The sequence below is a fragment of the Pezoporus wallicus genome, unplaced genomic scaffold, assembly GCF_028554395.1.
Source record: "Pezoporus wallicus isolate ANWC-B61680 ecotype Strahan unplaced genomic scaffold, APGP_CSIRO_Pwel_v1 contig_229, whole genome shotgun sequence".
Classification (NCBI taxonomy): domain Eukaryota; kingdom Metazoa; phylum Chordata; class Aves; order Psittaciformes; family Psittacidae; genus Pezoporus; species Pezoporus wallicus.
In genome coordinates this window covers 3,518,817-3,541,041 of record NW_026638360.1, presented here as the reverse complement: position 1 = coordinate 3,541,041, position 22,225 = coordinate 3,518,817, and the positions used below count along the sequence as shown (strand labels likewise).

At 41.2% G+C, this 22,225-nt stretch overlaps 2 protein-coding genes across 7 annotated transcripts in view; both read right to left on the bottom strand.

The window, feature by feature from the left end:
* The window catches only part of LOC130599782 (gamma-aminobutyric acid receptor subunit rho-3-like), a 220,289-nt gene that overhangs the window by 178,867 nt on the left and 19,197 nt on the right, over positions 1 to 22,225 (bottom strand). The gene's annotated exons all lie outside the window — the stretch shown is intronic.
* MPZL1 (myelin protein zero like 1) overlaps positions 5,395 to 22,225 on the bottom strand; it is a 28,637-nt gene continuing 11,806 nt past the window's right edge. For 2 of the 6 annotated variants that reach the window (XM_057410549.1, XM_057410548.1), the window contains 4 exons: positions 19,487 to 19,700; positions 14,827 to 14,959; positions 11,394 to 11,499; positions 5,395 to 5,787 (listed from right to left, as the gene is read on the bottom strand). In XM_057410549.1, coding sequence (XP_057266532.1) covers positions 5,686 to 5,787; positions 11,394 to 11,499; positions 14,827 to 14,959; positions 19,487 to 19,700 — 555 coding nt within the window. In that variant the 3' untranslated portion in view covers positions 5,395 to 5,685. Of the gene's footprint in view, positions 5,788 to 11,393; positions 11,500 to 13,186; positions 13,261 to 13,887; positions 14,020 to 14,826; positions 14,960 to 19,486; positions 19,701 to 22,225 lie in introns of those variants that run through there. The other 4 variants (XM_057410551.1, XM_057410552.1, XM_057410550.1 and 1 more) reach the window with 4 other exon arrangements.

Here is a 22,225-nt window from a genome sequence, read left to right as displayed (position 1 = left end):
TGTAAGAGCTACAGCACCTTGCTGTAGTACTGATGTCCTCTCCTTGTGTATAATGTTACATTATCCTGTGCAAAGTATTTGTGTGCTTCAAGGAAAGCATTTTTCCTTCTTAAAATGCACCTGATAGACTGTCAGATCCCCTTTTCTTCAGAGGCTGCCCTGCCACCTCCAGTTCTTTCTCTCCTGTGTGTGTTCTGCTTGCAACCAACAATTGTATTTCTCAAATGGTGAACACTCCAGCTGTGTTGTTTGCTGGGCTGACAGAGACTAGAGTGACTGAAGAATACTGCCAGAAAGAGGTGGTGTGTTTCAACCCCCCTCCCTTCACACTCCCTAACCAGGTAAGACCCATCCAGCAAACCACTAATGGGAGGGGAAGTGTATTAAAGTAGTCATAAGATTACAACAGAAAACACGAAAGTCCATTCAAGAAAAAAATACCCAAGATAACTGTTTCCAGATGAGTCTGTAAAGGCAAAAGCACAAACGGTACACCGGCTCTTCATGTAACCGGGCCATGCAATGCGTATCTAGCTCCCTTACACAGAATATCCACTTGTCTTACAGGCATTAGTTCTCTGGCATACCTCCAGGACAGAGGTTTACAAAGGAGAAGTACCCAGTCTATGTTTCCAGTTACACTTACCACGTAACAACAGCTGGTATTGCAGGGAGACAGAAAAGATTGCACAGCACGCTGATCTCCAAAGGCATTGTACTTGCATTTTAGAGTGCAAAAATACTTTTAAATGAAAGGGCTTATTAACTTTAGAAGGGAAAGGGAAGCCTCAAGAAGAGTATAATGGCTGAGCATATGATTAATATGATTTTGGAGTCTCCCATATAAAAACGTTACCCAAATACAAGCACTGCAGGGGTCCAGAAGTCTTACGCACCTTCTCAGTTTTGATGGTTTTAAAAAAAATATTTCCATCACCTATTGCACAAGAACAATTTGTATTTGAGGTCCTAGATAGATACATTAATAACATAAAATTCCAAGACAAGATTTCAATACAGAGTGAAGGTGGTGTGGTTATAAATCAAATGACCCACACTTGACCTCAATGAATCCACTCTAAGGCTATGCAGCTTCTAAGCTGCATATACACATTTACTGCAGTTACAAGACAGATGGTTACCTAAACCATTCTCATGAGTTTAAAAAGTTAAAAACCTAATTCCAGCTCTGCTAGTCACAAATTGAAATATCACTAAGGCTTTGAGAGAAAACAAAATTCTGCATGTCTCCAATTCTATATATTTCATTTGGATAAATGAAACATGATTCAGTTAGTTACAGGGACACATTTGCCTCTATGTAATGACTCTTGATATCATTTCATAAAATGCCGACCATCTCCCTCACCGAACAACTGCTGAAGTCAAAAGTGATGGTGATCAATGGCGATTTGATGTACCGAGTACAGCTACCAATTTACTTAGATATTTTATAATTATTTGTAATCCTCAGATTTCATTTCTGGCAATCAAAAATAAGAAAGAATATATCTACCGTTAAAAGCCAAGAAGAAATAAATAAATAAGCTGAAACTGTTCCACTTAGCAGTTTTGTTAAGAATAGGGAAGATGAATGATGCCATTCATATCCCTGGCTCTAGGGGGTGGCAATTGAATTAACTGCCAGAGCCCAGGCTGGCGATCCAAAACTGCACTCCTACAATGGGCAGAAGGTCACTTTTACCCATAAAAGACCTTTTCTTTCCCCTCAGCTGAGAAACTTATTTCAGATTGATCCCACTCTTGTCTGCATGATAAATAAAAGAGAAACATCACACAGACCTTTCCCAACTTCCATATCCAAGAGCAATGACCAATCTAAGTTTTAGTCACTTGCTACTCCCTCAAGGGAGGCTGCCTACTCCTCAGCTGAGCTGAGCAAGCTGCCACACAGCACATCTTTTTAAAATAGAGGGTCTTAAAAACAGCTATCACTACTACTATGACAGGACAAGGATAACACGCTCAGTGCTCCTCAAAGTCCAAGCTGTTCCTCTCCACTGGCAAAGAATAGCATTGGAGAATTAAGAGATGAGCAGCAGAGTTAAAACTTCTGGTCACCATAACATTAGGACATGATGACCCTGTCTGACTTTAATCTCTGCCTGCTGGCCAGCAGGGAGTAGAAGTCCTCTGTCTCCTGAGACTTTACTAAGTAAGCCAACTTAGCATCAGTCCCTTTCATCAGCACAGGTTACGGTATGATTAAACAAGCTAAGATAACTTCAGAGACAGAAAGTTCCCAAGTGTTGTCTCACATTGCTTCAAGTTCTTTTGACTTCAGCCCAAATAAGTGATTTAACAGCTGCATTGTTCATGTTTCCATGACCAAAAAAAAATAAAAATAAAAATTTATATATATGTATAATTCAACAGTTGTGCACTGGAGAGGGATTTGGACTGATTTCTGCTATTCCTGGAGACAGGACTTCCGTTTCTTTTTTAGAAAGATGTTCAACATTTTAAGAAAATACTTCTAAGTTCATTCTGCCTTCACAAAGAGGGTGTAAGCAGCCTTGAAAAAGCCTCCTCACTATAGGCAATACGAACATACCTGTAGCTAAACAAAAGCAATGAAAGGAGAGGTTTCCTAAAATTAGTTAGCACCAGCCAAATGAGTGTCTCCTAAAGTAAGCACCAGATCAGCATGTTTCTAAAAGTCAGCACCAGATAAGGACTGTGCTCAGATTCTCCAGTATATTCCAGCAGGAAAAGAAACAAAACATCAGCAGCAGACCTCAGAGCCAAGGATGGCCCTATCGCCTCATAGCAGCAAGTTTTTGATAGCTACCTTAATCACATTTCTCCCTCTTGTTCTAAAATGTCTGGGGAGAAAGATGGTGATGCACAGGGATGAGCACGGGCAGATCAAAATCAAGTTTCTCCACCAATCATGTCAAAAGCATTCATTTCTCACTAAGTGTAAAACAAACATTGGCAAGTAACAACTGGTAGATAAGGAAAGCAGCAGCAGCAGGATTCATCCTGATCTTAATGAGGCTTCTAACAAAGGCAGGTGTTACCAGGAAAGAGTGTCTGATCCTGATGGAAGAATATAGCATTGGCTTTGTTAGGGGAAAAAAAAAAAAACAACTAAAACCCAAAACCAACACTGTACACAAAACAGTTATTAAAGTTACACTGTGATAATTAAAGGATTATCTAATGTGGTTCTGAAAGGGTCTGCCATCAGCCTAAAACAATTTATTTACGTGATATTACAGTGGAACACTGGCTCAAGTTTACAAATATCAAGCTAAGAGTAATGCAAACTCACTGAAGGACAGGAATTCAAACCAAGTTTTCAACTGCTAAATTGAAGATGAGGTCTGAAAAAGCCATAACGCAACTTCAGCAAAGACAAATTTGCAGACAATACAAAGCCAGGAGGAGCTGCTGGCATACCAGATGGTTGTGCTGCCATGTTCTGACTTGGCATAGGTATAGGTTAAAAAAACTGGGCTAAGAGGAATTTTATGAAGTTCAAGAAGGAGAAGTGCGAAGTCCTGCACCTGCAGAGGAACAACCCCTTGCACCAGCACAAGGGGTTGATTATTAATGGGCAGCTGGGGACTGCCTGGCTAGCAGCTTTGCAATAAAGGCCCTGTGGAGATCCTGGTGGACACCAGGCTGAACATGAGACTGCAGTGTGCCCTGCTGCAAAGAAAGCAAGTGGTATCCTAGGCTGCATTAGGCAACATATTGAGAGCAAGTCAAGGGAGGTGATCCCTTCCCTTCATACCCCACTGGGGAGGCCACACCTGGAGCACTGCATTCAGTTCTGGGTTCTCCAGTACAAGAGATATATGGACTTAACTGCAGCAAGTCCAGTACAGGGCCACAAAGATGATAAAGAAATTGGGGCATCTTTCATATCAGTAAAGCCTGAGAGAGCTGGGACTGTTCAGCCTGAAGAAGAAAAGACTTAGGGGGACTCTTATCAATGTTTTTAAATACTTGACAGGAGAGAATGAAGAGTACTACTCTTCTCAGTAGTGCTCACTGGCAGGGCAAAAGGCAGTGGACAGAAATTAAAAAAAAAAAAAAAAAATGGAAAGAAAACAAAAGGAAATTCCACTTGAACACAAGGAAGCACACTTTTTTACAGGTTGCCCAAATCTTCCATCTGTGGAGATACTCAAAACCCAACTGGGCCAAGTGCCGAGCAACCTGCTCTAGCTGACTCTGCATGAGGAGGAAGGGTTTGAATCATATGATCTCCAGAGGCCCACTCCAACCTCAACCACTCTGTGACTGATCCTTTGAAATGAACTGAACTAGGAAATGAATCGGAGAGAAAGGGTTCTGGTGGACAAAACTGAGTATTATTTGCAGCTACAAAAAGAAACAATACCACATTAGGATGCACAAAACAGAAATCCTTCTACTATATGCTACTCTAAGATCTCAGCCAAAATGCCCCTTCTATCTTTGAGCATTAGATTTCAGGATACAAATGGGCCAGCTAAAGAAAGATCCTCTTTAGCACAAGAGGACAGAGATCCTTAGCAATCTACAAGGAATTTAATCTGGAAACAAGAAGCTGGAAAATTACATTCAAGTAGTTGACTTGCAGAGACGAAGGAAATAAACTGCCCTCAGCATCCTTTGTGCAAATACAGGTTACACAAAAACACACATTAAAAAGATTAAAGAGTGCAACCCTAGATTTCCTCCAGAGGTCATTCAGCCTTTACTACAAGGCTTTTAAGAACAGATAAAGCATCTCTAAAGAAGTGACAGTGGAGCTATGAGAGACAGGTGAGGGAGTACTACAGCTTCGATTCCTTAAAGCCCTTTTTCAGATATGAAGTGACAGAGCTTTGAGGAAGAAGCACTGAAAGGTTCAACAGTCTGAAGCAACCACCTACAGCTACAGCTTCCTATCCCTTTAGCTCACTAGCTCGTAAGTTTTCACAGGTAAACTACCATTTCACAAAATTCATTAGATCAACCCTATACCTGTATCTTAAAGGACTGAGCTTGAATAGGTGGGCTCAATATGGAAGTAAACAGTTCTGTGATTTGCGTTACACAGGTCAGGTAGGCCTAAACATTTCCTTCACTTACACTGCTAAGACATACATTTCTGATAGCTAGGAATCACCTTTGGTTTATAGCAACAGTGTCTAGTTTATGTGAGAAGACAGCTTTTACTGAGGATCTGACCAAGGAAAGGTGAATACCCTATATAGATAAAGAACTCTGAATACAAAGAAGATTTCTTCTTTATACTCACCTCAGCTAGTAGGCCGGGGGGGGGAAGGGGGGGGGGGGGGATAAACAAAAAAAAAAAACCTCTCCAGGTTAGTCTAGACTCTTCAGGAATCTTCCAGTTTCTCCATTAATAATCAATCAAGATAAAAATATTTTAAAATTGTGATGCGAGTTTTCACTTTCTCTCTTGTCACACTAGATTAAAAAAAAAATATTGGCAATTTATAAGCAAAATTCTTACCACATTTCACATGCAACATTGGTCTCACTTCTGTATGATTAAATAGGCTATTTACACACAATACATATATACCTTTCCCTCTGTATGCACATGCATTGGTCCTAGCCTAGGCATCAAAGGCCACATGTGAGTTCTCTGGGTCAAATCTTCTTTAAGCAATTCCAGTCTGAATGTGTGTTTTCCTTTGGATAGCTTAGGATCTCATTTCAGTTCTTCCGAATATCAGCATAGATCACAGACTCCGATTTGTTAATCTTGTCACTGTGCTGTCCTCCGGAGTGATCTAACTGCGCATAAATGACAGGGCCCTGGAAACAGAATGAAAAAGCACTGTCAGTATTTTCAGAATAGGCCATATTGCCTCTTCCTTCTGCAGGGGCTGCAGCAAGACCAAAGCTAAAGCAAGACCACAGAGCTTTTATGACCACTAGCAGCACTTTGAAGCAGGTGGAATGAACCCTCACCTCAAATGAACTCTATTCTGTCACCTTTCTCCTGTCAGGAGCATGCCAAACTGCACTGTTTCCTCCCTTGAACACTGCTACAGCTGCTTGCATCTCACAAAAAGCAAAATCTAGGATTCTTTGTTATGAAAAGCAGCAATTCTTACTGTATCTTACATGGAGCAGATGCACAGCTTAGATGCAGGCCAGATCTTTTTCAAGAGGAACTGTATTACAGATTTACCAGTAGACAGCAGAGTATAATTCCCATACTGCCATTCAAGTCCTGTAAATCCCAGCACAGCTGTACCAAGAGGGAGAGAATAAACCTGCAGCCACCTTACATCACCAGTCACTGGCCAAGCAAGTGATGGGATCAAGACTGACACAGCAATGAGCCAGAAAACACTAAAACGCTGCAGTAATGCAGAACTCTTACCTGTGACTTCAAGCCAACCCATGTAGTGAGCACCTCCACAGACATACTGGGCAAGCACGGCCACAAACCTTCATTACATTTGCTGGGGTACAGTAGACGACATTACAGCACCATCTTTCAGACATGCTAGCACTTTCCTAAAGCACCACGTCCTCCAAAACACAGCCCTCAGGAAAGCAAACTGCAGCTAATTGAGATGGGCTGAGGACAGGACTGCAGCCTATAAAGAGTTTGTACCCAACAAGAGAGGTGGGTTCTTTACGGAAAGGTCTGACCTGCAGCTCCCATGCTGCATGCCTCAACTGACATGTACACAGCAGAAGGCTGCGACCACCTACCAGGTGACCTCAGCAGAGGCCATACACCCTCATCCAGGAGGCAAAGGGACTGTCCTAGTTGGAAGTAGGGTGATTACAAGGAGAGATCTTTTAGTCTGGTTGCAGCTTTTTTAGCTGTTTGGTATGCTGCCAAATTAGAAAACACTTGTAGGGAATTGACCCAGAAATCCTTTGATGTATCTTTCAAAGCAACTGGGGGCCAGAGATGAAAAGAGACCTTCTACAGAGAAGGTTAAGTCTTTGAATGACCATAGATATGCTTCTGCACAGCTATTTTTCCTCCAACACAACTGGCAAAGCACACACCTTATAAATATCTTGTTCTCTTTCAGAACTAGTTTAAATTCAAATTTTCTTCCTTCCAGGTAAAGTATTTCCCAAGTGATAAAGAGAAGGGAGATGGACAAAAGGATGAAAACTTGCGAGCAGATGTAAAACTCAATATAAATAACACTGAGAAAATGCTCAAAAGACACTGACATCTTAGAAAATTCTGGGTTTCAAGTCTCATTAGAGCCACTTTTTTTTTTTCCTTTTCTTTTTCTGCTGTTGGCCCTCATGTTGTTCTGGTCTCCAGCACTGTATCAGGATTACTTCACTAGTTCCAATTAGAGTGCAGTGTCTATATGAACTTGAAGGCAAAGTTACCCTAATGTTTATCTGTAAGCAGTTCCAGAAGCCTCATCTGCCAGAGGCCATAATGTCACAGGTATGATAAATTCAGCTCAAAAGCACTTCCTATCATTTGCGGGGGGGGGGGAAGCACAACTGCATAAAGTACTCACTATGACATTTCAATTTTTGCCCAAATAATTCTGATAGGTCAATTTTCTACCACAGTAGGATCACTCATGATCAGTATGTTACCACTACTCTAATTTTATGCCAGGTCAACTATAGTCACTCTGCTGCAAGCATGTTAGGTGGTGGTGGAGAGACCTACTGGTGTGATCACCTGATCCAAACCAAGCTATCATTGTCTCAATGTGTTCACTATCAGCTAAATAAGTAGATTAGCTAACACAGAGAAAAGGAGGACAGGTGACTTATTACAGTGCTAAATCTATTTGACTTGTTGCCAGATGATTTTCTAGCCGATCATAATCAGCACCAGGACCATATTTTCCTGCATTTGATTCCTCCAGTGATCTGAATCTTTGTAAAGAGTCTTTTCCGCAAGCTAAAAAAAAAAAACCCACAAACAAAACCAAAACAATATATATACATATATATCTATCTATCTAAAAAGTCAGAACTTTCACCTCAATCTAAAAAAGCTCTTCCTGACTCTTCAGAACCAGAAAACAGACCAGCACTGCCATAGAAACCCCAGCATTTCCCTAAGCCTTACTATTTTTCCATTCAGAACTGAAGGGGAAAGAGTAGCAAGTGTACCAATGCCTTGCTAAGGGTTTGCCAGCAGTCACGAAATGCAAGTGACAGCAAAGGAAAAGGAATTACAAAGTTAGACCATTATGATCTAAAGTATTTTCAAATTTTTCAGATCCTGAAAGATGCTGCAGCTACCACAGATTCCGGCTCCAGGAAATTTATCTGAAATCTGAATCAAGATTCCTCGCATCATGAACAGCTCCTTCACAGGGTCCTGGGGTCCAGTTTAAAGCCTGGAACAAAGCTCAAATATAGCCTGTTCAGGTATGCCTTAAACCAGAAAAAGCAAAGCCAGAGATCTGTACTTAAGTTAATGTAGCTTTAGTGATCCCCAATTCTACACTGACAGACTGACCTGCTCTAGGATCCCTACTCGATACTGCTCTGTGCATCAGGAATGCACTTCTATGTAAGTTACACTTGAAGATTACTGGTCCTTCAGCCTAACCAGAAACAAATACTCAGCTAGTTTGCTTGCTGCAACCTAGATTACTATCTAAACAAGGACACCCATGTGGAAAATACATACAGCTCTTGTCCTTCCTGGAAATGCTTCTCTCACTCATATAAATAACAGTAATGGTAGAATATGAGTCACTACAGAACAATGGCATGGAGAAGAAACACCACAAACAAATTTGACAGGACAGAACAAATTCGACAAGTTTGACAGGCTGAGAAGGAAGCCACAGTGAAAACAAATGGAGTTGATTCAACCAGCTGAACGTTCACAAAACCAGATACACATACTTTCAGCACTCTGGGGCAATACAGAAAGCAAGGTGCACATTTGATAAACTTGTACCCAAAACACACAGGAAGTGCAGCCTCTAGTGCACTTTCAGCTGAAAAGTGACATGGACAAATACTTCATCACTGATTCTTTAACTGATACATAAATAACAAAATGGCTAAAATTCATTTAATAAATTTAATTTAAATGCCACTCTTTTAAGAGTGAACACCTCCATGACTGTTTTTAACTTGCAAAGGCAGATATATTTATATTCACAATTCTTCTCCACCAGTGAAGCCCGAGGCATTCAGTCATTTCCTACACATCCTACCAAGTAAAAGGCTACAGGGAAGTCCACAGTCCTTTACTGTTTGACCACAGCACTGACTGTGTGAACCACTGGTTTAGAACTGCCAGGCAATCCAAGACACAGAAGGGTGCCTGAATCAACAATCCTCCTGCAATAGCTCCTAGGAACTGCCAGGGATCTGAGTATCAGCATTTCACCTACACAACAGCCTGAATATTACAACTAAGTTCTTCATTAACAAGAAATACCAGGTTTTACTTATATGTGGTGCTAGATTTCAAGTATGTTAATTTGCATGATGGTATCACCCCTTTAAAAAGAAAAGAGAAAAAAACCAACCAAAAACAAACAAAAAAAAAACCAACAAAACCCAAGAAACCCACCTGAAAAATGGCTTTGAGTTAAAAATATAAGTGTCATCAACTGAAATTTAGTTTCCTTGCTAATTTAAGCAATCTGTTCAAAACCTGATCTACCCTGATTTTATTGTGGATCTCTTTAAATAAAAGTAAATATGCTTACTCACTGTTCTGTAAAGATAGGGCAAATGCTTAACACAAGCTAGAGAAATCACTTGCTGCTACAAATATCTGCCAAGAAAAGAAAATCCAGACAAAGCTCTCTTTGACAGACAAGAGATATAAAAAAAGATTTAAAACAAACAAACAAAAAAACAACCAACCAACCAAAATACTCAAAAAAAAAAAACCTCAAAAACAAACCCCAAAACCCTAAACTAAAATTGAACAAAGTCATCTGCCATATTTCCTTCAGGAACTTACCCACAGGAAGAGGACTCTGACAAGGAATAAGCAGGCTGAACTGACTACAAAGCGCAAAACCACACTGATTCCGAGTTATCTTTACAAAGTTTGGATTTACTCTGACATGTTCCTTACAGCATATTGCGACTCAGAACACTGCAGACACAGAAGGGTGAGAACACGGCAAGTTTTCACACCAAAATGTTACACAGAAGATAGAAGCATTTTTGCTTTCAAGACGTAAGTGGAGAACAGTAAAACTCTGCCTCCACATAGCTCTCAGGCACTTGAATGCACTGCTTCATACTGCGACCGTGATTTGATAAAACAGCTTGGTCTTTTGACCTAGGGAAGTTGACTCCAACAGCTACTGCAACATACACCCCACACATAAATATTTTTTTTTGGAGGGAAAGGAAGGGGAAAGAGGAGGGATCACCTGTCTCATTCACCCATTGTAGAAGCCCTTCCCATGAGGTAAAAAAGGACAAGCTTTATCTAGACCTTATAGGCAGCCAGCTGCTACTAGACCCACTCCAGTCAAAATGTGAACTATTTTTAAATCCTAAAACCTGAGTATCTTGTCTTCATGCTCAGAGAAGAACTGTTCTCTCAAGTCAGTAGGAAACTTTGTAGGCCTACGTGCTAAAACTCTGGAAATACTGCACCTGCCAAGAACAAGATGCATTTCAAAATTGACTGGAAGCCCAACAGAGTAGGGGTTTTGACTCTATCCAGCTCACTGTTAACACTGTACTTTTTTCCTGCAGTGTTAACACATTAACACTCATCTCCACCATGTATTATTTTTGGGGGTGCAAATTAAGAAACTAGGTATTAACTCTGAGGTAGAAACCTGCCAGTTCACACACTACTCTGCAGCCACTTGCTAAGATGTGGCTAATTAAGAAAAAGTCCATTTTGGACTTAAACTCACTCAGGATCCATACTTCCACAGGAAAACTGCTGGGAATAGATAAATCAAGAGGTGAGAAACATCTTAAAAATAGAGAAATCCTGTACACTATTAACAGGTAATCATATACTGTGAGGAATCCCTGTCTGACTCACATTCTCTCCCCTGTGATTTCATTTCCCAGGGGATGTCAAGTCTGGATAAGAGCCACCTCCTTCCTTCAAAGTAAGCAAAACTTTGCTAACAGCAACCACAAGACAAAGCGTAGCCATTTCAAGGCCACAAAAGTTGGGTGGCTCAGTAGAGGAAAGCTCTCAGCAGCAAGAGTCATCTTCAGATTGATCATTGCTAATCAGTGTTTGCACTGTGCTGGTTCATTTCCTTGCACAGGAAGTACATGCCACAGAGCATGCACCTTTCACAGTAACGAGACAGCAAGTAAACTTCCTTCCCATTACAACCCTAGAACTCTAGAGGCAGCTTTATGGGGTGATTGTACACCCAGTAGCTAATGCTGTCTCTGCATTAAATAGCTATCCCACTGCCCACTCATCTTCCTTGCAGGGAGGAGTTTACCTGGTGTGATCTGGCGGGCACGCTGTTTACCAGACCCTCTGTGTCAGAGGGCGACTTCTGCGAAGCCTGCTTAACCGGTGACATCAAGCTCTCAGATGTACTGCAGCTGACGATGTGCCAGAGCAGAGTTTGCACGACAATGTTCAAGAGGCACACAAAAGAAATGAAACAAAACAAAACAAACAAAAAAAAGAACAAAAACAAAAAATGAGTGATGGCCAGGAGAACGTGGCATATTATGCCAAAGCAAAAATGAACAGAATGGATTCTGAAATAAACACATACAATTTTCCATCTCTCCCCAGGCAATTCTCTAGCCTTCCTCCCATAGTCCCACTGGTAAGCAACAAGAAGAAACAACTATTAACACAGGACAGCAGCTCCTCCAACCCCCCTGTTCCCTAGATATTCCTATTCAACCAAACCAATGTCTAAACTCACATGTTTTCCTTACTGAGGCTTCAGTGGTAAACAGCAGTTATTTTCTGACTATAAGCTAAGTAATCCCAGTCATTGAGGCAAGTATTACATGAGTGCTACAGTTAAAAGTGAACACTTGCCAGAACCACCAGCTCTCCATACTTCCTACCAAACTCCACATTAGCTTCCTTCGTTTTGGTTAGGAGCTTCCTTGGTTTTGGTTAGGCTACGATACCAAAATAACTCTGCCCACTCACAACAGACACAAGTCTCTGGAGCAGCTACTTTAAGAATCACACATTATGTCATTTAGGCAAGGTGCCCTGATACAGCTACCTGGATATCTAATCAGGCAAATCTTGGTTTTCAAACAAGAAAACTGGTGAGAACCAACATCCCTAAAAGAAGGTTGCCAGTTTTCACTCTCTGTTCACTTTTCTTCACCTGCTTAAAGCGGGACTGAAAACAAGACTTTAACAGACGGATAAATGAATACCACAGAGCTAAGTATATGAGCAAATGCCCTTAAACTTACTGTTAGTAGCTACTGGGCAATACAATAATGTGTCTCTAAATGCGAGGCTTACCCCTTTGTACCCAAGCACCCAGGAAACAAAGCCTCCTTAACAGCACACAGGAATTCCTCTTGGTACCACAGCCCTCTGACCACTGGGCATCTTTTTCCCCCAGTCTTTGTAGACAGATGGTGTACAAAGCAAGTACAGAAGCAAACAAGGACAGTGATTTAGCAGACCACCTCCTCACACAGCAGTACTTTTTTTATCCTTTGGTAAGTCTAACCACAGAAGACTTAGCTCCAGCTTACATGCAGCAGAGTAAGGTGAAAAAGGTATGTTGCCCTGGCCTTCACAGCAAGGGGGCTTCTACAGCCTCAGAGACAAAGCAGCTGTTCTGTTACCAAAATGATGTAATTATGAACTGTTTGCTTTATTCACCAAATTCCTCAGAACTATACTAGCTAAAAGGCATAACTCAGGTTTGAGCAATTAATGCACTTAAACCACTGCAAGTTTTCAAGCACCAGAGCTGTCTGTGCCAGAAAAACACTTACGAGGGATTTACTTCTACTTTTGACACAGAAAGGGCTCTGAAATTCCTGTGCTTTAGCCAAGTTCACTGTTGGAAGACACGGAGGGACACCATCTGGGTAAGCAGCAATCCCCTCCCGGTTAGATATGAGACAATGAAACCCAAGCACTCAGTGAAATGCACCATCCCTTTGCCAACAGACTCCAGCACAAATTACAGTGAAGTTATGTTAATAGAGAGCTAGCTGGTTAGTCAGCAAAGGAAGAGGAAATGTGTACACATACACACAGGTATTAACAGCAACCACCAACTTGATTAGTTACCATAGTGTCTAGTAGGACTGGAAGAGAAGACCCAGCCCTGCTACATTCCCAATCTGGCGTCTATATCAGGATCTCTGTAAGAAGAGGGAGGTAAGCAGGATCCGATCCCAGCACACCAATGCAGAAAGAAAAAACAAAAAAAAAAAAACCAAAGTCAGAGCATGAATGGAGACTGTGACCATGCACGGGTTCCAGATGCCACACAGTGCCCCAGTCCACCTCAGTTCAAGGTAGAATGGTTATCTCGGAGTAAGTGCATCTCACTGCCACCACCACCACATAATGGGTTAGCATCGTGTAGAAGACAGTCTGTAAGTCTGAAGGGGGTCACAGCACATTTGGTTTCTCTTTACACGTCATGCAGAGCTGGCATGGTCAGTGAAAGCAGTATTTAAACCTCAGCAATTACTTTCCCAATAGAGTAGTTAAATCTACTACAAGAAATTACAGTGCATAAACTACTGCTCCCTGCTCAGCACCAGCATGTGTCCTTCATCAGGAAGGCACTGGAGAGCAGGTCACTGGGAACAAGGTAAGCGGATCACCACACACGCTGCTGGTGCATGACAGTGCAGGCTTCTTTTCAGTTCATAGGGGAGGGACACATGCAGAAAGGGAAAACCAGGCTTTCCACACAATTTGGAGCACACACAGCTGCATTTACTATATTTAGCCTTAACACAGGGCAACAGCCAATTCACCTTCTCTAAGATGTCCAACTGGGAAAAGGACAGGGCAAAGTTTAATTTAAAAATCCCCACAAGTTTATTTTTGAGTTATTTTCTTTTATCCCAAAGGCAACCCAAAGAACCTGCAGCAAGCTGGAGCATTTGCTGGGGAAAGAACAGAAGAAAGTTAGAAGTTTGGGGTTTGTTTCTAAGACTACATGCATAATTTTCATTCTTTCTTATAGAAGTAAATTACCAGCTAATTAGAGAGGAGAAAAAAGGAAATGCCTCTCACACTAGCACCAAGGTCCACCACCACAGGACTAGAGTCTGCCTGGGGTAGTTCTTGTTGCTTTTTATATGCCACATCAAAGACTTGTGCACTTCACCTTGGAGTTAATTCTAACACTAAAAACCTTGCAATGATGGTTAATAAGAAACAGGCAGTGAATGAGAATGGATGCAGAGTGGCTACTCCTTTCTTACTTTGAATAGTGGTGATGAGTGGGGTTTTGGCAAGTACACTACAGGCTCAGGAGCCAAACACTGGTACCTGAAACAGATTGTCTCCATCTCAACACAGAGCATTCCTCAAAAGCATTTCACATGTGGCACCTTTACTTCAGGGGTGGGGAGGGGCAGGTGAAGCAGGGGTGCAGGGAAAGGAAAGGAAACAGACCAATGCTAGGGGATCTTAGATTAAATGTTCTTAGGGCATATATGCTTGTGGCTGGGGATAAACTCCAATATTTAGTGATTTTCAGGTGCAACTCATGGTCAGTACGTCTTTTCAAGCACAATACAAAGATAATCAGTATAGGCAGATGACCAGTATTCCACATGCCCATACCCTATCTCTAGCCACGGTTGCCAAGACTTGGCTTGAAACAACTCCTACCCCCCTCTAAACCTTCCCTTTGATCTTGCTGATGTTCCTCACATTATCCACAGGTGAGGAGGGAGACCTCTTACCCAGAGTATTGTTTTTTAGAGTTGTTCTTTCTGATGACAAGACACACGACAATAGAGATGAGCGGTGAGACACCTGTAACCGTACCGATGACTATCCCTGCCACCATGGCAATGGGGAACGCAGGCAGGCTGTCTGGGGAGAGAAGGGAGAAAACATTCAGCTCTTTCGTATTCCCTGATTAACAGAAGTGCAAACCACAAATGCTCTTGACCTTGGATTCATTTCGAGCAGAAGACACTAATGTAACATCCAGGAATTATAACATGCAGCCTAAGTGGCAGTGATAGCAGGCAGCCAGAAGAATAATGTATGAACAGAGCACACACCAAGAGTGTTCTTAATGTCACTGTCCTTCAGCAGAGAGCTTATGTTCAACCAAGAGTTTTACATGTTGGGGAACACAAGTGACAATGAGGACAACCCGGTCTCATTTTGTATCTGAAGGGGAAAGAAGAAAGTTACATTCATCTGGCAATTCACAGCAAACTCAACAGGAGAAAGCAAGCACACCTGAAAGCAGATTTGGACATAGCGCATCGCTAACCAACTAAGAATGCGGAAAGCTGCGTGTTCTCTGGGTAGCATGCAGCAGACAGCCTAGTTGCTACCCATAGATTACTCTTAAGAGTATTTATACAAGATTCTGGTTTCTCAAAAACATCTCTATACATTTTTATAGAGTCATTCTTTCCCCTCTTAAGTTAGGATCATGGTATAATAATAGAAATATGTTTACAGGAACACAACATTGCTTTACTCATGTTCTCCCCACTACAATATTGGGGAAGGGAGCAGCCAGAAATCAGAGCAGTCAATCAGAGAATGAGTATAAAAGACTCACAAGATAAAGAATACACAGACTACCATCATAGCTTTTCCTAGTAAAAAACGAAGTCCTTCCCCTTGCATTGTATTTAATGACATCTTACATAGAAAAATCTTTCTCGGATACCTGCCTCTGATCATCATAGAATCTCTGAGATTGGAAGGGACATCTTGAAATTGTCTAGCCCAACCCCCCTGCTCAAGCAGGGTCAGCTAGCACAGTTTGCTCAATATTCTGTCCAGTTTGTTTTTTTACTATCTTCAAGTATGGGAGACTCTTTGGGCAACCTATTCAAGTGTTTAACCACAGTAAAAATTTGTTTTTCCATGTTAAGACAGAATTTTCTGTGTTCAGTTTACACCCACTGTCTCTTGTCCTTTCACTAGGCATCACTGAAGAGCCTCCTTCAATCATCTTTAGATCCTACCAACATACATAAATACCTGGTGAGAGCATCCCCCTGAGTCTTCTCTTCTACAGGCTAGGCAACCCCAGCTCTCTCAGCTTCTCCTCACATGAAAGGTGGTCTAGTCATCTCAGTTGCCCTTTGCTGGACTTCTTCCAGTATGAACCACAGGCCATACTTACATTATACAGTGCAGTCTGCAGATCAAGCCCATTTGACATACTTATTTAGGAGGGAGCAGCACAACACAGTACCCTGAAGCAGGGGCCATCAAACTAAGATAACAGTGTTTGCATTCAGTATTGTTCATTTTGAGTTCAGTGACTTAAGGGCTACCTGATCTCTACCTGTTTCACTGATCATACCATTACCTGGCCAAATAACACATCAACAGCTTTCCTAGCTCTCCAGTTCATTACACTCTAATGCCAGTTCATTACAACACAGTAACTCTGAGTAAGAAATTAAAGATGAAGACATGAGTGTCACAATTTAGAGGAAGATATCCCTTCTTTCCAGAGCCTTTTGGCAGTCTTCCGAAAGGTTCTAGAAAGATCCATCTGCTATTAGAGAAGAGCATCTTACAAAAGGTAATACTTTTCAGGTACCTAAGACTGAGATTGGTTTTGAGCTGCATGCAAAGATAAACCTATTTTGAGGCATATAAGAAGTAAGAGTTCCCTAGGTTCTGTGCTTTTCCACCTTCCCAAGGGCAGGGACAACTGTCTACAAAAGCATCAAAATAGGCATTTCTGCGAGCAGATTAACTGTTGCCTTGCACACATGAAAAAGAACCACACACACTTTTTCAGTGCAAGAAAGGAAGCAGCAATCCAAAACTATAGCACAGAGTGCCTATAGTTTTGCGCAGAAAGATCCAAAACTACAGTGCAGAGTGCCTATAGTTTTGCGCTGAAAGTGCTGAAAGAGGGATATTCAAAATTTTACAGCTTTACCATTTCTTTGACTCAGGGCTCTTTTAGTTGGTTAATTTGAGTCAAGGACAGCAGTTATGTTCTTGACAGAGGTTTTTAAGACTGCATAAGAGATGCAACTGTTTGCAAGTGAAGCCAGAGTCTGGCTTTATTGCCTCTCAGAACACAGTCCAACAGAGAACATAGAAAAGTTCACACAATTTCATGACCACACAGTTCAGCTAAAGAATGCCCCCCCCCCCCACTATTTCCACAGTTACACTAATTTCTCCTAAGTACTTGCAGAGCAGCCAATGACTTCATTGTAACAGATGATCCCAGCTAGCTAACCAAACACCAGCTCTGAAAGCTAACATTTAAGTTAATAGCTTAATCTAGGCCAAAAATTCAGCCTTTCAAGGAACACTTTTTACTAAGCACCACCATAATTCAAAGCAACTTCCATTTTCACTGAAAATGTGTTAGTATCAGTTTTACGAAATAGGCAGGAAACTGAAGGTTTTCATTGTTGCCGAGTACAAAGATTGTCATACAACAATTCTAATTTTTCCCCCTGGAAGAGTTCAAAGATGGATTACCTCCAGATAACACAAGCTGCCCTGAACACAGTAAGTAGCTTCCTATTACAAGTAGTGGTAGCCTACTTGTAATGTAAGGTCTTGGAATTCCCTACAATTTTCTGTCATTTAAGCTTTGAACAGTAGTGCTTTTCAGATTCAAATGCACTACTGAAAGAACAGTCTTGCTTCTCATCTCTATCAGTAGGATTCTTCCAATGTAGCTGATGGATCTGTTTGTGCAAACACTACGTAGATACTGCAGGGCACATCAGCTGAGTTAACTCGACTTGGCAATTTTAAACAGTTAAGCCAACCTGGAAGTTACTAGATGTTTAATTTAAACTCTGAGGCTAACTAAGCTTCTATGAATAACTTAAAAGTATAAAGCACGTATGTAGCTTTGAACAGTTTACAACGCTAGATATATGATTCAGAACAGTTAAAAAAAAAAAAAAAACAAGAAGAGTCAGCATGTATTTATTTCAACCAAAAAAAAATTTCTCCATCTCAGTTCAGGGTAAGTTGGTGAGTTATGACCTACTATAAGAGCAGTGGGTTTGGGTAAGAGAGAATGCAAGACAGCATTACAGCTATTGCTTGAAAACCTATTTTCAAGGTCTTCCTAAGAAGTTGAAAATATTTGTTGCAGCATTTTTCTAATGACAAGAAGTATTGCCAAATACATGGTTCCCTTCAGAAACAGTGAGGTTCTCTTGTCCAGATGCTCCATCTATGGGGAAGCCAGCATGCAAATCTGTTGGAAAAAAACACCTGAATTAGTGTACTGAAGTCAGTCTTCATCTGCTTAAACTGGGTTAAAATCTGAAGAGGCTTTGCCAAGACAGCCTGACTGCCAAACCAGCAGTTGCTTTACTGCTTCCTCATAGAGACTATCAGTACATTGTAAGAAAATAAACTGACCCTATTTTATACAGGCTTCAGACTTCTAAGAAACAGAAAGTTCTAAGTGATGGACCTCTGGAGGTCCATTCAACTCAAATTGCCCTGCGAACATCAAGAGTAGACCTTGCCTACCCAAGTACATAGAATGACTTCACGAGCAGAGGTACACACCTGTTATAGCAGCACTATAATTCTGATCAGAGGATACATGTAGGTATCTTCCCATACATATTTAAATGGAATGGCTGTATCAGCACTGCCATTCATGAATTCAACCTTTATTCTTCTCCTTCTTAATTATAAATTTGGAAATCTGATCACTGTAAAAACTGTTTCATTGTAGGAACAGCCACACTTTGGCTGACCTCCAGCTTAGCTAGAACAATCAAATGTTTTGCATGGCCAAGGGAAATGAAGAGCCAAATTTATATACAGAGTATAAGTGCTCTTGAACTGTGATCATCATTACCAAATGCTAACCAGAAGCCTTAAATGACTGCAAAAAGCCGACCCTTGCAGATTGTAAAGGTTACCATGGATACAGTAAGAACATCCAAGTAAGAAACCTGTTGCAACATGCAACACAAACACTTTTCCATGGAAGATAGTAGCATTTCACTGTCAGTATGCGTTTGGGCCACTTTTTCCAGTGGATGGGTTCCAAAAAGAAAAGTCTGCCACTCTCTCTCCTTGCTCCCTAGATTTCAAAGGTCATCCTAACCCTTGATACAAAAAATAAATTCATAGGACTCTGAAATGAGAAAACAGGTTTTCATCAAGGCTCCCACCAGCTAATACTTGTTAAATGCACAGGAATTAGAGGGTATAGAGGAAGAGGGTATGACATTCATTTTTTTTTAACCACCTGAGAGAATATCAGTTCTATTATTAGGGCTTGGAAGAAGTGAATTAAAAAAATAGTTGTTCCCTCCAGGCTACTCCCCCACCAACAAGAGAAGTGATATAGATTCAGAGTGGAGGGAAAGGAAGGGGAAGGAAAAAAAAAAAAAAATTATACAGGGTGAATACCTTTCTCCACAACTCTAACTCTGATTTCTCCTGGTTTGACAACGATGTCAGGTGGGTTCTTGACATCACAAATATAAGTGCCGTTGTCCCGGAACTGCATGTTTGATATACTGATAGAAGCATCTTTCTTGTTAAGATCTCCAGCCCACGTGATCCTGTCTTTAAATGGTATGTCCTTTCCAGGGTATGGCTTCCCATTAAAGTAATAGAAAAACTGTAGTCAAGGGAATGGAGAGACAAAAACAATCTAGTTAGAGATCACCAAGCTACCGTGCTTCTCACACTATTGCAGCATTTTCCCAGAATCCACTGTACTGTACACAGTTAGCGTTCTAGGTTTTCTTTTTCTTCCAGCCTCACCACTTTAGTTTGGCTTGCTGCCTTTTGATCACATAACTATGCTATATGGCTTATATCCCAATCACACTACCAGAGCAGACTGCAAGTTTCAGTTTTCTGTTGTTTTGTTGTTTTTTGTTGTTTTTTTTTTTTCTGTGGTTGTATTGTTTGGGTTTTTTTTTTTTTTCCACTGTTTTGGGGATACAGATTTTCATAGACAAGGAGGTGGGGGAAAGAGAAAACAGCTGTTAACCTGGGAATAATTAAAGGATAGAACAGTCCTGGATCACAGCCATCTGTCTTATAGGCACAAGAAGCCTTCTGCATTCTAGTAGGAAAAGAATACCAGGTTTCCTATCTCATATTTTGATGTGTGTTACTTGCAACTACAGCACAGCTAAGCTAACATGCAACACCCTCCTTCCCTCCACCCCTAAAAAAAAAATTCCATGAGTAATTTAAAGCATACCTAGCTGTTTCCAGTCCATCGCAGAAATTAAATATAACTGATGCCCAGGTTTTAGGTGACTACATTGCACATTGGCCCTGCGCTCCCTAGACATGCCCAAAAATCCTTGAAGAATGAACTTATTTAATACAGCATGAGGAGAAACTGCATACTTCCTCCCTATACCTGACCAAAATTGGAATTTACAGCAGTGGAAGTACACAGGACCTCTACAGGACAATTCTGCTTTCAAAGATACGGGATGTTTGAACACTGGCCATCATGCTAAGAGAGGGATCAGGGCTGTATTTCAGGAGCACATTCATTCTTAATTTCACATTCTGAAAGAGAGCAAGACAAACAACTCAACCAAGAATCAACTTGAACTCTCTTCAGTTCAGTCTCCAGAGCATGGTTAAAGATGTTTAATATTCCAGGTTCCTCTTTCTACAGCCTTCTTTACAGTCACTCTGCCACAGAATAGGCAGGCTACAAGCTAGTCCTCTTTCCATTCAAGTCATCTCCTGTGTCTTTTCCTGTTCCCTCCCTTGATCTGAGGCTTGTCGCTCCAACATCCTCTCTCTCAGACCTGCATTCTGATTATCAAGGCCTGATCATTACGAAGCACAAACATTATCCAGATCAGGTATGTGCTGCAGTCAATCTGACACTTACTCATTGTCTACAGATACCATAAATCCAATAAACTATCTCATCTGGTGGGAAGTCTGCTAGCACACAGTCATCTGTCAACATTGTGGAAGAAATCTGCATCAGTCTGCAGCATTTACAGCTGGATTATGAACTTAAGCACAGAGGTACTGCATTACCACACCCCTGTGCATGGGGGGAATCATCCAACTGGAAGTCTAGAAGGTAAGAGGCAGATTCCTCAGTTGTCTAGGCATACTCACAGGCGGGAGGAGAAATCACAAAGTAAAATATGCCCTGAAACACAAGCCTACTGACTCAAGCCACTCCATTGTGTATGATTAAGTGATTTAACCTGAGACTTCTTTTGAAACCTAAAGCTGATGGGTTTAGACTGGTTTAAACCAACTGTGAAACTCTGCTGTCATCAGACATTTCATTCATGCAGAGATGTCTCTATAACTGGGCATGTGGAAGGGGACAAGCTGGGGAAGCTTTCAGTCAGGTCAGCCTCATCACATGCCAACAAGATTTGACGGTGCCAATTCTAAAGAGGCAGAGGACCACCCTTTCCCAAAGACACATGGACCTAGCTCAGACATAAGCTGATAATGAGACTAGTCTTTCAAATTAATGCCCACCAAGCCATTTAAATGACATGACTTGGGTTCATTTAGAAAAAAAAAAAAAGAATAAAAATCTTCCCTCTATATCTCTATACCTCCCCCAGGCCTTCAAAAGGAACAGAGTATGAATATCAGATCATCCTGGGTCACTTCTGCACAAAGATAATTTGCTTTTCTCTCTGCTGTGCTGATAACTACATCCAGGTAGAACGTTTAAATTGACTTCACCTCAAAAAAAAAAAAAAGTTATGTCCTAAAGTTGTATTTCTACAATAAGGGGTTTGGACAGTGATGCAGACAGAAAAGAGCAAGACATGATATATGGTGGATATTTCTGTGAGGAGCAAAACATACGAACAGATACAAGCAGGAAAGACACCCTAATTCCTTAAGTTTTTGTCCAGCTACTCCTTTGGCTTCCCAAAAAGAAGAGATCCCTTTTCAAAACTAAGTATTTATTCACCAGGAGTTCAGAAGCTGATTTTTCAGAGCAATACATATTGAGCAAGATGCTCAGAGACTGTTTTGGATTATCCCTGTTCTGAGCATTGAAGGGCTCCTAGACTTTAAATGGTCTCATTGGAGACCATCACTAACAGGCTGAGCAACCTGCTGTCCCCGCATCTTCCCTGCTGCCCCAGAGATCCTTGTTTTGCTTCCTCTAAATTCTCACTC